Genomic DNA, 17,024 nt, shown 5'->3' with positions numbered 1-17,024 from the left:
AGGCTATAGTACAGTATAATAGTAGCCTATAGGCTTAATAGCTTATCATGTTGGAGAACATATTTCCATTGTATTGACATAGCACTAGCAGCAGTAGCCACAAAAAGGCTGACATTATTATACGCTTTAGGAGGGTTTTCGTTATTGCATATAATGTTTGTTTTATTGTAGCCTACACATTGAAGTAACAGACTGTGGTCTAATTGTGTCAACGGATAGCCTGTCAAAGCAGACATCAGGCTATTATTCAATTTAGTGTGTCCACTCCAAATAAAACACTTCAAATATAGGCTATAGATATAGCTTTGTTTAACATTTAAAGGTGATAAAATAACAGGCCTACCTATGTGTTGCTTCGGTCCTCCTGTCCTGTGGCTGTGAGCGTGGTATGGGAGCAGCAGGACTCAGGAGCGTGTTGCAGCGCGTGGACGGCTGTGGGTGCATGAGGGCTGGAATCATACTGAGCGCCCTTTTAGAACACGAGGCTCGTGCTCAAATGAGCACACGGCGTTCCCTATGTGGGCGGACACAGTGTCATTGTCCACGCCCACATATGGCCTGGCTCAGTCAGCAGCATGGGTTTGTTTAATTGCAAATACAGAATATGGGCGTTTTAGTTATTATTATAACCTAACATTGAATACACAAAAATACACGAACGATATTTGTATTTAGGCTACAGTATAAGCCTGTAGTATCTGATTTCCCAAGGCCTGAAAATTAATGCAAGCATATCCTAATGTTTTTTTTAATAGATCGTGTTGCCCAATTGTTTGTTGTAATTTTCCATGCAAAAAAAGCATTGCCATTTCAGCTCCTTGAAACATATCTTAGATGAGCAATCAGGATCATAATCATATAACTATACCATCAAGACACTTTTATCATTTGAGTTATCATAACTTAAGGAAACAGGCTATACTTAAAATGTCTGTGATAGATAGATAGCTCCTCTCACCTGTCAAGAACCACTTAATGGTCCCAATTTCTCCTCAACTTCAAGATAATTCATCGGAACAGCATAGCCATCTGGTGCCTTTGTTCCCCTGGCTCGTGCTGTTCTCGTGCCCCTGATAGAGCTGCACATTGGAGCCCCCTCCGCCCCCCAATGCCCAAGAGAAAACCAATGTTCAAAAACCGCGCCAATAAGCCGTATGTCCAATACCTCGGCTAGGGACCTTCCAGCCTATTTATTAGAAAAAACAGGGTGGCAAAAAAACGGGAGAAGGCAAAAACTACAATATATGTATATTTTGCAAAAAAACATATCAACTGACCAATCAACGTCTTCTCCAAAAATCGTTTATGAAAATTAAATAGCTTTTGTCAAAAGTGGAATAAGTTGATGTGCGTGTGTGCTGCTGAGTGTGCTTTATCTGAGCTGTAAACGACAGATAGGCAATTGGACGATTGCTTGTGTGACGCTTTACCGTCGCCAACTTTGAACACAAAGAAATATATAGGCGTATGCCACCAGATGTGAACGCTATATACCTTTAGCTTGGGTTTTGGCTTGGGTAGGCTCTTTAGATATTAAAATCCTGTCTGGAGGAGTATAATTTCATTCTGATTTTTTTCGCCAAACATGTTTCCACCTCTATGCCCCTATGCCTGCTAAGACAAACGCTATCAAACGTGACAGACTTCTTCTCTCCTTAAAAATACAGCTAGAGGGACACTTAATTTGATATGTTTTAGTTTATATTATAGGCTAGGCAGACAGTCTATTAGGCTATTGCTTATACTTATACAATACTTATACTTATACAATACACATTCTCTTTCACATTTGCAAGCAATTTACCATGTTTTACCATTATAGTAGCCTTTGTGCTGTATATGTATCAGTAGTAGTATCATCAGTTAAGATTAATAAAATAACCAATGTATTTCTTATTAACATAAAATACATCGTGACATCCTACAAACTAGACACTTTTACGCAGATTCTGGAGTTATTGTTCTTTTTAGAAAGGCAAATAAGAAAAATGAAATAAAGAATTACACCTAAATTATCCGTAGCCTATACATTCAGGTTTAAAACACTGAAATTTGTCTTGGCATCCTTATTCTTATATCATTAAGTAATATTGACTCCTTGTTATTTCTGTCAATCGTGTAGCAGATGCCTTCTGAAAATAGCGTTGTTTTAGGCGTGGGATAGCTTCTTAGCCAATTTTGATAGGTCTACTTTTGCCTCAAGCGCCACATACCCACTGCAGTGGCACAACCCAGATTGTCATGCCAGACACACCCATACCACAAACATAACAAAGTGGTTGTATGGGTGCTATGTTGAAGGAATAGGCTATAGAAGCTTGATTTCAGTAACACCCGATGCTGAACCATTTTTGGGTTATCTTTCATGTTAGCACAAATGTTAGCACCTCTGAATCTCTGAATTTCATTTATATTATTGCAAGCAATGCATATAAAGCATTAAAATCTCCTCATTGTCAGTCAGGGGCAATTAATTGTGCTCAGTTTAATGGTGGAACAAAGTGATACAGATTCACTAGAAAGGGGGCTCTGCTGAGCTCATATCTCCGCCAGGATGCCTAGCCAGGGTTGAATAAGCTGGGAAGGGGGGAAATAGTATTTATATGATGGTGCAACTTTTTGTGAACATGCATGGAGCAGATTGCCAGACAAATTGAGTGCTCCTTCTGGAGAGTATTAGTATACTTTCCAAGTATTGAAACAAAAATCTAAGAAGTTGTGCATATCCCCCAGTCCAGCCTGGTTTTGTTTTTGAGCAAGGCACAGCACTGTCAGAGCTTGTCATGTTTGTAATGCTAGCTTGACCAGTCATGTTAGCTTTGTATAGGTCCTAGTATATTTGTTTTGAGTGAGTGTGTGTTTGTGTGAAGACGGATGAACATTATTAATGCTGCATGTTATTAATGCTGCCAAGATATAGTCAACTCAAATATCAAATGACTCAGTCTAACTGAATTCTACAACAACACTATAATACCACTAGAAAGCAATTCATTATACAACCAGAAAAAGTGCTCCTCGGAGTATAGGTTATTGTGGGGCAGTAATGTTTGAAATTTGCCAATCTGGATGGAATATGATACATGGACAGATCTGTCTTGACTATAGAGATAATGTGCACCGATTTGCGTGATGTTTGGACAAAATGTATAGGAGTATATATCCTGGTGGGGCTATAACAGGACAATGTGAAAAGGGTGGAATGTGAGTGCAAAGTTTCACGGCAATCGGACCCTGCGTTTATAAGGCATTTTGTTCAAAACAAGGCACTCCTGCAAACTTCAGATGCCAATCTATAGCTAATCAGGATGGATTATGAAAAATCGGACAGATCTGTGTTAATCACATGACTATAAAGATAATGTGTACCGATTTGCGTGATGTTTGGATAAAATCTGTAGGAGTAATATCAATAAATGTGTTTTGCAAAAATTGGCCTCCTGGTGGCGCTATAAAAGGCAGATGTGAAAAATGCAGGGTAGAGTTTTTTTCTTGGCCTCTAGGGAGTGTGCGTGCAAAGTTTCACACAGATCAGTCCAGTTATAGGTAAAAACGCGAATCGGCCTGTTATAACGCCACCATAAGGCCAATTAGAAAAATGTAGAGTTGCATCTCTTCCTTGGCCTGGTGGCAATGTGCTTGCAAGGTTTCACGGAAATCGCACGCTGTGTTCATGATTTGAGGCATTTTGTTCAGAACGAACCACTCCTGTAAACTTTGGAAGCCAATCTTAGCCAATCAGGATGGTATATGAATAATCTGAAAGATTATGGTTATTGGTTATTGGTTTAATGACTATAGAGATACTGTGTACTGTGTTGCGTGATGTTTGGACAAAATCTGTAGGAATAATATATATATTTTTGGTGCAGAAATCGGCCTCCTGGTGGCGCTATAACAGGCCGATCTGAAAATGCTGGGGCAGAGGTTCTGCTCTGACATCCAGGGAGTGTGTGTGCACAGATTAGCTGTGATCGGGCCAACGGTGCCGGAGACTAGCTGTTCGCAGACAGAAGGACACACACACACACACACACACACACACACACGGACGGACAGGGTGCAAAACATAGTCTCTGCCATGCCTTCGGTCTGGCGGAGACAAGGAGAAAATCTCTCTAGTATAAGACAAAACTAAAAAGTTAGCACAGTAGAGCCCAGACATTTGCAACAGAGCCAATTCCATAAACAGCTGTGGTGCCACTGCCATGCACATTGCCTGGTCTCATTTTGAGAAAATGAAAAATGTCATGTTTTTGCAATTAAACAAGATTTCATCATTATTTATACTAAGTTGTACTATTAATTTACTATATATTAAAGGCATAAACTAGCATAATTATCATTAGAAACTAAAGAACTAAAGAAGTGGCATGGCCTTGGGGGATGGCGGTTGGTGGTTCCAAGCTGAGTCTGATGAGATGAGATAAGGCAATGCCTTTGGAGACATTTGAAAAACGGAAATGGCAATGACCTGGGGTAGTCCAACTGGTATGAAAAGTTAATCAGCTATTTCTTGCCCCACAGCAAACCCTCCATGAAAGTTTTATTGTGTTACATGAATCCATTCGGAAGTGACAACACCATGGCACTTTTTGGCCAATCTGTGTTAAAAGTGGCATGGCGCAATAGTTTAACCTTGCCCATGACAACACTTTGTTCAAAATGTTGTGGTATTACACATATCCATTCAGAAGTTATATAGGCCATGCATGCCCCCTTTGGACCAGTCAGTCCTTGGCCCAAAACCTTTTAAGTTTTGTCCAAATTCAGACAGACAGGCAACAGATTGGGGAGGTAGCATCTCCTTGGTGGAGGTAGCATAGACAAACTAAATTATGAATAACACCTTCCAATGTAAAATGGTAAAAGGTGCATTTATAGCGCCTTTATCCAAAGCGCATTACATTCACCCATTCCCACACACATTTCCACACAGACAGTGGAGCAAACCATACTCGGCAGTTTTCTAGTAGCTCATTGGTCTATAAGTAACTGAATGCTGCTTCTACGTTTAGTTTTGATTCAGCCAGGGACAGAAAGCAGACCTTTCCTATTTGACCTGAGAGGTCTGGATGGTTCAAAATATCGTATATCAAAAATGTATTTTGGCCTTAAATCTTCAATGCTTTAAAAACCAATAGTAGTGTTTTGAAATTGAGTCTTTGACAGCCAGTTTCAGAACTGGAGTGATAGGCTCCACTTTCTTATTAGTAAGGACTCGGGCAGCAGCGTTCTGAATCAACTGCAGTCATCTGATATCTGATTTTTTTAAGGAGACCTGTGAAGACACCATTGCAGTAGTCAAATGCCTCTCCCATACACTTTGGGAGACAGTTGTAGCCAGTTGGTATGTAATATCACAAATTTGTATTATCATATGATAAGCATGTATACAAATTTGTGATATTACATACCAACTGATATTACTGACTGATATGAGTCCAGAGAACAGAAAATGTGTGTGAGTTTTGGACAAACTTTATAGGAGTATAGCAAAAAGTGTGTTCAAAATGGCTGAAAGTCTAGTTATAGTAGTGGGCGTGGCCTTCTTGATCCAAGGAATACTAGATTTAGATTTTGTAAAATGTAATATTTTTGTGGTCCAGAAACATTGGAGAAACGTTCAATGACAACGTTTCCTCTGGCGATAGGGTTGCAGGAAGACATGTCAAGACATGTCCCTAAAACAGGTGGCAGGGTGCACAAAAGGTTTGGTATTTATTGATTGAATTAGCTGCGGACTTGCACGTGCACTTCCACACACGCACGCACGCACGCAGGCAAGCAAGCACACACACACACACACACACACACACACACACACACACACACACACACACACACACACACACACACACACACACACACACACACACACACACACAGGGGTGAAAATATAATCTCCAGCCCTGGGCCTTTGGCTTGGTTGAGATCATAATATAAGTGGTCTAGATGTTTTGATATTCAGTTGCTGGAGCAGGTGTGGGCAGCCTTCAGCACCCTGGACAGTGAATATTTTTAAAGACAAAAAAAAGATTCACTGTCCAGGGTGCTGAAGGTTTAGCTGCCCACACCTGCTCCATTCCACCAAAACTCAAGACCACTTATATTACTATATGTGTGTGTGAGTGTGTGTGTGTGTGTGTGTGTGTGTGTGTGTGTGTGTGTGTGTGTGTGTGTGTGTGTGTGTGTGTGTGTGTGTGGGGGGGGGGGCACACCATTTTGTGTTGTTAATAGCTGGATAATGCTTTGTATGTGTGTTTGGCCTATGTTGATGGCCTTATTGCCTCGGTAATATTTTTAAACTATATTTCTGGACACCTTGCACCTTGCAAGCCAAAACTGGCATGTTTGGCTTCGGAATCATCACAACTTGTTTATTGGATTCAGAAATCAGACCCAATCCTCAGAAGACTCAAACAGTAACAGACGCTATTATGGTGACAATTTTGGCGTAGATTTTGGCTTGGGATGCCAAACGTGCAATGTCGTCATGAACCTACCATCACGGAGTCTGGAGCGAAAATTGGCCGGTATGTCGTTCATGACAGAGAGGAGTGCTCTCCCCAACAAGACAAATGCGACTCGATGGACGCTTGGTTTCACGCCTCACTGCATTTGCATTCCCCATCTGGCTGAACATTTTGGCTCGTGTCGGTCTCATGCCAGAACTTTATGCGTATGCGTTGATCGTTGCTTCGATCAAGGCAAGCTGAATTCAATTAAGCGTTGCCACTTGCCATACATATATACGTTCAATGGAACACACGTCTCCTGCAAGAATATTCACCGGAAAAGCCCAGGATTTGTATGAGAATTACATATAGGATATTAGGAGTGTTCATTATAACGGATAATCTGGCACATGTATAGTCTATATCTCATTAGCGGCTATTTTGTGTCATTATACTTTTCATCACTTACATTCAAGGCCTATAGCCAATAATGCTCCTATAATTGAGAACATTCTAAAAGTGAAACCTATTAGGCATAGTATACTATTGAATACATTTCAGTGTACCTTACTACCCGACATATTGTATGCATACTACCGACACAAGTCTTTGTATTCCACATTTCTGCAACAAGGGATCATTGTCCTCATGCCACACTGCACAGATGGAAAGTAACGCTGCAACGTGGACAAATATAGGCTCCCAACAGAAGCCTCTTGGATTTCTTTATTTTTGAAGGGCCCCATTCCCAGACTGGGTTTCGTGGCAGTTATTTGGGGCCCCATGGGGCAGGAACGGACGCGTGCAAAACCGCGTATCCATATCGGGGGATGGGGGTAGATCCCAGTTAAAAATGTTATAACTCAAGCTGTAGACAGGGCAGCTATAATCCGGACAGCGTCCCCTTGTCTTAACTTGGTGTCAACCTGTAGCCTATGTTCATCTGTTCTCAAATGATAATGTGTTCAAATATACATTTCATTTAAGCATAGCATGAGTTTTATAACAAATAACAAATGATGCAAGTTCAGTAAACCTCGACAATGCTGTGCGTAAAACTTGCGCGTAAAGCGCGCGTAATTCGAGAAAGTATACTGTTAAATGTTACATGTTTGTCTATATCTCCACTGTCAATTAAAAATTCAACATATTTTTTCAACTCTATAGCCTCAGGGTTGCATCAAAACGACTTTAAAGCAATCTATAAAATAGCGGCATTGTGTAGATGTGCCTTGACCCACGCCACACTCCTCCCCCTCTCTCTCCAAACTCCATGCAGATTGAATGCCCAAACAATGCCTTATGGTTATTTGGGGGAAGAAAAGAAAAAAACCGCGTGGTTTATAGAACACATTGGTGATGCATGGGGCACGAAACAAGAGCAGGGGCTGGGTTGCCGCCGGTGGGACCCAGTCAGTGTAGTGTAGTACTGCAGTTGTAGGGGAACTTGTGAGTGGGGGGAAGGGCGCCAGATGCCCATCTGTTGCGCAATGGTGGCGCGTGCCGAACGCGTGAATCCATCCAACTGCAGCTCACCGAAGACAGAATTGTTACCTATATTCATTCCATATACATAGCTATATTCATATAAATGAACATAATATAGGCCTACAGTATATGGTGTCTTTGTTTAAAGATTAACGAAGGTCACATACGGAAAATACTTTTATATAAAATGGATTTCATTTTGCGGATAAGAAATGTTAACACATTTAGAAAATTCACCGTGTATTTAGCTGTTTGCATCCCATTTGAACCTTCTAATTCATTTGAATGAAGTTTGTCCATTTTAACGACAGTCACACACACAGCATCCTATTGTCGGTGCAGGTTATCACTGCCCTCCAGGCTGCTGCTGCAGGTGAACCTTAGATACCAGACATTGAAAACATGTTGATGGGGGCTCATCAAGCAGATGTTAATCCATACATCCATACATGGCGTGGCTTGGGTTTCTGGTTTATTATTTCTGAATAGATTAGGCCTGCTATCAGTAACATTCAGCTGGTGGTTCTGTGTTTGGCATCTGTGTCAATTCGGTTCGGTTTTTATGGAAAACACGTTTGCCATAATAAGCATAATTTATATAAGATGTATTTACTGATCATATTATCATCTGTTCTTTGTATGATTAAGATATTCACAATAGAGGTTACCATGCATTTACTCAGAGATGACATTCTATATTGTAGACAAATGATTTTTTATCATTAAATGAACGAAAAGCAAGTGAAATGAATGCCCCCCCCCCCCCCCCTTTAATCATTAATACAAAAGAATGTGGTCGCCTATTAGGCTAAATGTTGTGTCAAACGGGAGTATATCCTATACGTCATATGTGTATGTACAAATTGTCTTTAAGTCTGTCTTGGAACACTGAAGGTTTCTAAAATTAAACGCAATAGAATAGGCCTATCAACCCATGGCTCTGAGGCCGTGCATACCAGAGCTATACGCAGGGGCACACAGCAAAGACCAGATGGTCTTGAGTGGAGCGCCAGTTAGCTGTCCCAGAGGCATTGGCCCCCGTGTCAAGGCGACAACACAATAGCTTGTGGTCCCTCCCCTCTGACGCGCCGTGCCCACATAAATAGCAGGCTCGCCGGGTCGACGGCACACTTGAGCTCAATCTCTCCAAGAGCAAGTCTCTCTTAAGCTACACACACTAAACTTAAAAAGCACAATAGCAAACGAAATGACTCCTAGCATCACACCAGAGGCAAACCAGCCTTTCCCTGCAAGGTCCACTGTGGCCCAGAGAAAGCAAGCTAACGAGATGAGAAAGGTAAGAAAAGTGGCAAACTTTGTTAATTTAACTTGTGGCATGTATTACATTTACTCTTATTTGATTCTTGCAACAGCTGACTAATGATTTTTTTAAATATGTTTCCAGACTCTCAAGCCCTTGTTGGAAAAGAAAAGGCGCGCTCGCATCAACGACAGCCTGGCTCACTTAAAGACCCTGATTCTGCCTCTCGTTGGCAAAGACAACGCACGATACTCGAAGCTGGAAAAAGCTGACATTCTCGAGATGACAGTCCGATACCTCAGAGACCTCCCCTCAACACCAGTCAAAAGTGAGCAGCCTAATTTCTCATATACGATAACGTCTCTCTTTATAATGTCAGCATTTCACACGTAAAAAAGTGAGGGATATTCACTTGTGAACAGACATTAACCAAATCCATCTTTCCCCAACTCCAGGCTCTGCAGACAGCTACAAAGACGGCTACAAAGCGTGCCTCCAGCGCGTCTCCGCTCTGCTTCCCAAAACGAACCTGGACCAAAACGCTTGCCAGCGGGTGAACGACTTCATCCAGCAGTCCATGTCTGCGACCATCACCCCGACCTGTCAGAACTGTTGCGCCCAGAGCTCCAGAGCCTTGCCTCAGCTCCAACAAAGACTCCTGAGCCTCAAATCCAGCCTCAGCTCCAAGACTGAGAAGCAGTCTCACAGCGGCAGCAGCGGTGTCGCTCCTAGCAGAGCCCAACCGCTGCCACAAGCAGTCAATGCCAGCATGTGGAGACCTTGGTAGATCAGATGGGCGTCTTCTCTGTGTTATGTCTTTTTTATTTATGCTATATAAGATATTTATTTGTTTTCTATTTTCATAAGTCGTGTATTAGCCATAGAGATGAAAAAGAAGAAGAAATGTTGGAGTTATACTGTATATGAAAAGTTATGAATTAAGGATTTGGCTCATAATGCGTTTTACTGGCCAGTCCAGATGAGCACAGATCTCAGAGAAACCGTAAAGTCTATGAACTTTGTTAAATGCAATCCTCTTTGGGGTTTCAAAGATATGGGTTGAAAGCAACACTTTTGTAAAACCCCAAGGGTTATTTTGTTTGAGGTTTGCACGATGGACTTAAAGTATTTTGGTCTGTGCAAAAGTATAGTCTGTAAACACTATGTGTTATGTAGGGTTTTGTATTATTTATGGGAAAAAAATATCAACACTTGTATTTGTGGACGATTTGTGAGAACAAAAACAAAAAGTCTGGTTGTGGCGCTTCCGATCTTAAATAAAAATATCATTAATTTGTACATTGTTGTTTTGACCTTTATTGCATGTTTTTGTATCTGCTAACTTCTGATGAATATGAAACTGACTTGGTAAACAAAATGCACAATGATAGAGCGGGGCCTGTCTGTCCCTGATGAAATAAAGGCGCGCGTCTGACTGTTGCTGGTTAGAGCGCAGGTGGCCCATTGTTGGCTATATGACGGCGCCTCTCTGTAGCTCCTTGCCGCCAAATTCGTGGGAATTGGACCGTTTGGGATATGGGGTCCACCACGGTGCCTTTAAAATAAGACACGTTGGTTATACGTGTAGCCTATCGTAAACAATTTATTAATGAGATATATTAAGCAGAAAAGGGAAGATACAATCCGCACTCTCTGTAGAGGAGCACGCAGGCCTTAAGTCAGTGTTCTATTAAGCAGAACCACAGGCAGAGCACCCCAAAAGTTGGATTCTTTAGCTATAGCCTATGTCACCGTTCGCGTTTGAAGCCTAATTAGCTATAGCTACTAAATCATTCTTTGGCTCTTGATTTGTAAATATAACAACATAATAGAATGGAAGAGAAGCCTAGACACGATTAAAAACATATATAGGCAATGGCATATGCAATTGAGACACAAGAACAGTATCCACATTGCATTTTTTAAATAAACGAATATTCATTAATTGGCATTCCTATTAGCTTAGGCCTTATTAGAAATATAAATTATTATATTAAAGGCTGAGATAAAATAAAGAACATGTTTTAACAATGTCTTCTCAAATTGCTTAAAGTAGCCTACAGTGAATATTCTTTCGTTAGATTATCCGATATAGCTGTAAAGCACTGAATACAGTAGGCCCTATAGGCTACAACACAACAAAAAGCCAACCAACAGTAAAATGTTAGACGTTATAATTGACAGTTGTAATTTCATTCCTGGGTGCACTCTCTTATCAAATCTTCAAACGTGTATCCCAGGTCTAGTTTCCCGTCTCATTTCTGCTTGGACGTGTGATGGAGGGCTGGAAAGAGTCCAGGGCGAATTTCTGACATGGCCATTAGAATGTGTGTACAAAGTCAAAGTACCTCAAGATATCATCGATTCTTGACTATGTAGAGCTCTATTCACCATAAGCAAGATTCCACCATCAAGCCTACATGTCATTCACAGCTTCGACCTTATAGACCATACATGCATTTTCCTATGGCTATGTGTCCTATTTTCAATGTTTTGTTGGTCACTGTTGGTAAAGCATCATTGCGTGGTCACGTGGTGGACGTTTGAATTTATTTGGTGAATAAATAAATGCTCCAGGGACTATGTTTCTGACTATTCTTTTCAAACCAGCCGTAAAATATTTATGTATTGTTAACATAACTTTGAAAACAAGCATATAGGCGCCATAAATATCAATATGTTGGATTGCCTCTCTGCATACATTTTCATATTTAAATTAATGGAATCCAATGGCTTCCTCAGAAATCAAACAAACTATGCTTTGGAAAAAGGTTGACAGTATGCTATATAGCCTAATAATTAACTTCTTTAACGTTAAAGTAATGGCATTCTGTTCACTGCTGCTCCTAATAGTTTTGGTAAAGGATTGGTAAGAGGACACATTTCACGTATGTGCAATACAGTGACAAAAACACCCCAAGGAGAGAGGAAAAAATTACATTATTATATTATTATTATTATTATTAGGCTATTAGTTGCTTTAATTGTCCATTTCAGGCATCAGCGATGAATAACGTTTTGTTTTGTTACCTTGTGTGTTTGTTACACAAATTGGAGGGCAAAATGGCCATGCGTCAAAGCAGCATTAAGGGTGAGTAGATTAACATTGAAATAAGTGTAATACGGGAGAATCATGTTAAAAACAAGCTCAATCAATAGTTCCCTTTGTTATTATAGTTTTATAATACACAAGTTGAATGTGCCTCTAGTCTACACCACTGTAAAAAATAACTTGATAATAAAGTGCCACTTAGGCAGTTTCAAATAATCCGCACTTCTGCTTCCTTCTGCCTAGGTTATTATTTCCTCTCCTCTTTTTGCGTATCTTTATCATTCTAGGATTGAGTGAATATTGTGTATTTCATTCAGAAAAATACATTGAATTGTACATGTTTAAATATACATTTTTGGCATGTTATGCTTTACTTCAGAAGGGAAAAACAGTGATAAAAAAACGGGGAAAAAGAAGAAGACACGAACAGACAAAATTGGAACTGTAAATGCACAAATGTAATCTGATAATTGGGTTCTCATCCCTGTACTTAAAGAGCTGGAGAGACCGGGAGATCCCTCTTACTGAACAACAAACACGTGTCAAAACACACAACTCATGTCATGATTACTGTCAGAATATAGCCTATGGATTGTGTTTATTTCTTAGAATTTGAAGAGCAGTGACTGAAGAACCAGTGCTGCATGGGATAAAAGAAAACAAAACATGGATACTCTACTCGGTATCTTCACCAACTCACATGGGAAAATGTAGTCTGTCTGCATGCCACACACACTTTACATCTACCCATCCTATTTCAATAGATCCACCATCCTCCAGCTTTGACTTTTAATTCCCACGTATCGGAACATTCTCAGACAATGGGTCTCTGTCCATCCAGCAAGCGCAGATGGGTTACCCACGCCGAATTTGCCCAAGAGACAAAGGGAGACTCTAACCGTAAGCGCAGAATGGAATACTTCTGGATTCCCTGCTCGCCGTTTCATTGAAGGCCCCCGCGGGGGCGCGGCGGGCGCGTGCAGCAAGTGTGCGTATCAATTTCAGAGCTTCGCTTTGTTCCCCGGCTCAGTAGACAGGCAGGACTGGAGCAACAGCCAAACCGCTACAAATATATTATAATGCTTCTCTGGACCTTACTGAACTGACATATTCCGAATAATAGGTTACCGGTCCATACACTGTCCTTAATTGTTGTTGATAATGTTTTCTTTTTTTAGTTCTTTAAAAAAGAAGACAGTTGGCGCCATGTGTGATTGTTGATTGTCATACTTCATCCTTTGCCAGCATTTTCAAAGTGAAGGACCCCCAGACAGCTTGTTGGCTATTCTAGAAGAGCAAAAAAGAAGCACCCAAACAAGAAACAACATTAACCAATGGAAAGCAAAAACCATATCTTTGCACCCCCATCGAAGCTTGCATGGGGATTGCATTTCGTCATCGTCTAATATAGACAAACAAGCATTCATTGCATGATAGCGGGGACGCTATAATATCTAGAAGCCAAGCTTGATAGGCTATATGGTAATGTTGTAAACCGGGGGGTGAGAATAGTATGTTTCTATTGGACAGACCCCGTCGACAGACATGAAACATGCACATTGCAGATGGGCACCCACGCCAAAATGCACGTGCATTTAAAGCTAAAGTGTGTGTGTGTGTGTGTGTGTGTGTGTGTGTGTGTGTGTGTGTGTGTGTGTGTGTGTGTGTGTGTGTGTGTGTGTGTGTGTGTGTGTGTGTGTGTGTGTGTGTGTGCGCGCGGCATCTATGAGTCGTGCGTAAATGTTGTGCGTAAATGTGCTTGTGGCGTGGAGGGGGCTGCAATATGTTGCTGTTGGGACATGGTAGCGAGGGTTGGACAGGTGATTGGCTGTTAAGGGTGATGTTGAGGTTTGAGAAAGAGAATGGGGTGGGGTTGGGTGGGTGGTGGGGGTGTAAGGGCTCAGTAACAGACTGCCATCTGGTTTCCATGGCACGTGCTTTGCGCGTGGTTCCCCTGTGACATGCTATTTGACAGGTCGTTAGGCTTTCTGGAGGTTTTCCACAGATTTTTGAAATCTTGAATATGTTTGATAAAATAAGGTTTATATAATAAAAGGTTCCAGAAAATAATGTATTTCCCGTTCGTGTAAAGCACATAACGTTGATATGCCAACTTAACTTGTAGCCTACACTAAACTTCTATGCGTAATCATACATTTGATTCGAAAGCCATTCGTTCAGCCCTCTGAGTACACAACAACACATGTCCCTTCGTTGCCACGCAAATCCTCGCTCATGCAAAACCCCTCCCTAAACATCAGCAGCAGTGGGGAAGGCTTAGCCTGTAGGTAAGCTATACCCCCCCATCTGAAATTGAATAAAAACGTCATATGCACAACCTTTGTTGTCTTCGAGCAGATGTTATTTGAAAGTAGCGTGGCTTGGGTATCTGTGATCGTAGTAGTTTTAACCATAATACCCAAGCATGACCCCTACTCACTATTAGACGTATTACACTATATAGCCTAATTTAGTTTATAACTATAAACGTAGCCTACCACAGTCTATTTTAGAATAGCCATTACACGTGGTCAGTAAATAATAATGCGTTAATTAAACCAATTAGATACAATTAAACAATATAGCTGGCCACCTGACCTGATGCTTGGACCATTATGGAAATCGAGAAATGTATCAATTGTAAGACAATTGAATCATATCTTCAAAGTAACACATGTTTTCAATACACATTTTGTTGTTACAATATATATACTTAAGATATTGTCCAGAGCAACATTTGGGTAGGATACTGCGCATTTACGCACAGCTAACCAACCGCTTTTTAATTAAAAACATGTTACTCTGAATTACGTGATATGGTGCAAACTAATATATAGCAATTTATATGACCTTCTGGAAGAGTTTATGGACTGCATCATATGGTTTTACGTTTACAATATGCGAATATCAATTGAGAAGCGTCTTTACGCACTCATGTCAAGCTTCTTGACGCATATTTTGTTTGCACGCTTCTATAGATCCTATTTTCAACACGCACTTCAGTTGTTAGGCTTGGATGAGGTTAGAGAAGACAGATGGTTATCATACTAAAAGTGATGCTTCTTTAGTGGTGTTTCAGACTGAGGATCAGGTCCTGAGTCACATTGTGGCGGCTTGGGGGCGTACCCGTGACGCGCGTAAACCGACGCCAAGGACCTAGATAAATACCGCAGTCCATGGCCATTGGAGACACACTTCCACAGAACACTGTTCAAGACACACACATACAAAAAATAGATTGAAATGTCTCCTAACATGAGCTGCGAAATCACCCAGTCTGTTTCTCCGAGGCTAACTGTAGCGAGGAGAAAAGAGGCACTTGAAATCAGAAAGGTAAGGAAAAGTTTTTGTGTCATCATAGTAGTCCTTCAGTGCGTTTCCCATTTGAATTAATTGTGAGTATCTAAAGGTGTTCATTCAGTGGATTAACTCTTTAAACTGTGTTCTTTTCAGACTATGAAACCGTTGATGGAAAAGAGAAGGCGTGCCCGCATCAACGACAGTCTCGACCATCTGAAAAATCTCATACTCCCTCTCACTGGCAGAGATGTAAGTTCCAAACAAAAGAACTTGTGTAATAATAGCCTATGTATCGCAATTAAAGAAGAATAAATGCAGTAAAATTAATGAGAAGGCATTGTTGTTTAACGTTTCTTTAATATTTTCTCCAGAAGACTCGCTACTCCAAGCTCGAGAAAGCCGATATCCTGGAGATGACAGTGACATTCCTCGGCGACATACCCCCTGTTAACAACAAAGGTATGTATATATTTTTTTGCGAATTATACTTAGTTTAATCCTAATCGTGTTGCTTCTTGAATTACAAAACTAACAACTATTTCCCCCCTTCAGTTTCTGCAGACAGCTACAAAGACGGCTACAAAGCGTGCCTCCAGCGCGTCTCCGCTCTGCTTCCCAAAACGAACCTGGACCAAAACGCTTGCCAGCGGGTGAACGACTTCATCCAGCAGTCCATGTCTGCGACCATCACCCCGACCTGTCAGAACTGTTGCGCCCAGAGCTCCAGAGCCTTGCCTCAGCTCCAACAAAGACTCCTGAGCCTCAAATCCAGCCTCAGCTCCAAGACTGAGAAGCAGTCTCACAGCGGCAGCAGCGGTGTCGCTCCTAGCAGAGCCCAACCGCTGCCACAAGCAGTCAATGCCAGCATGTGGAGACCTTGGTAGATTTCTGTAGAACTTTCAAGAGGCTGATTCAGTCAAAATCCGGTGAATGAAGTTGACATGTAGATGGCTTCATTTGTAGGCCTACATATCAACTTAAGCCATGGGTTCATTGTCTTTTCTGTAATGAAAAGGGAGCTTTGGGTTAAATTATCCAAGTTGAGTATCATATACTCCATTTTAGCGCACGAGTCTGTTGTCCCGTATGACCTTATGGTAGGCTATAAGTTGACACGTTTAGGCAGTCGCGTTGTTTTCCGAAATCTGCATGTATGTATTGTATCTTAAATTTAGTCCTCTTTGAGGATTAAATGATGAAGGGCTATTGAAAACGCCCAGTAAGACCCAAAGGGTCATTTTATATGCATTTGCACGATATGGCTTCAGTATTCTGAGTCTGTGTAGATGGTCATTGTAAACATAATATTATGTTATTAAGTATCTCTGTTGGGATGTGTTTTCAACATCTTTGCTATTCACTGCAAACATTGTGTGCATGTGTGTGTATATACATAAAAAATAAAAACTACGAATTCGTAGGAAATTCTTGTAATGTATTTTTGTCAAAAATACATGAGTCAGTA

The 17,024-nt window shown here is 41.0% G+C and overlaps 2 protein-coding genes across 2 annotated transcripts; both read left to right on the top strand.

Annotated features, from left to right (window-relative positions):
- Positions 1–9,153: 9,153 nt before the first annotated feature.
- Positions 9,154–9,994, top strand: LOC308096936 (transcription factor HES-2-like; the record flags this gene model as incomplete). Its single annotated transcript, XM_080444461.1, has 3 exons — positions 9,154–9,243; positions 9,352–9,535; positions 9,663–9,994. 3 exons carry the CDS (start codon positions 9,154–9,156, stop codon positions 9,992–9,994), a joined length of 606 nt encoding a protein of 201 aa, XP_080300587.1.
- A 5,508-nt stretch (positions 9,995–15,502) lies between these two features.
- LOC308096806 (transcription factor HES-2-like) lies at positions 15,503–16,443 on the top strand (the record flags this gene model as incomplete). The annotated part of the gene is made up of 4 exons (XM_080444273.1): positions 15,503–15,592; positions 15,713–15,808; positions 15,931–16,018; positions 16,112–16,443. The coding sequence occupies 4 exons, from the start codon at positions 15,503–15,505 to the stop codon at positions 16,441–16,443; spliced, it is 606 nt and encodes a 201-aa protein (XP_080300399.1).
- Positions 16,444–17,024: the final 581 nt, after the last annotated feature.

Source organism: Gymnoscopelus braueri, assembly GCF_963280865.1.
Source record: "Gymnoscopelus braueri genome assembly, chromosome: 12".
In the NCBI taxonomy this organism is placed as follows: domain Eukaryota; kingdom Metazoa; phylum Chordata; class Actinopteri; order Myctophiformes; family Myctophidae; genus Gymnoscopelus; species Gymnoscopelus braueri.
The sequence above is the reverse complement of the archived record's forward strand: the minus strand, read 5'-3'. Positions and strand labels throughout refer to the sequence as shown.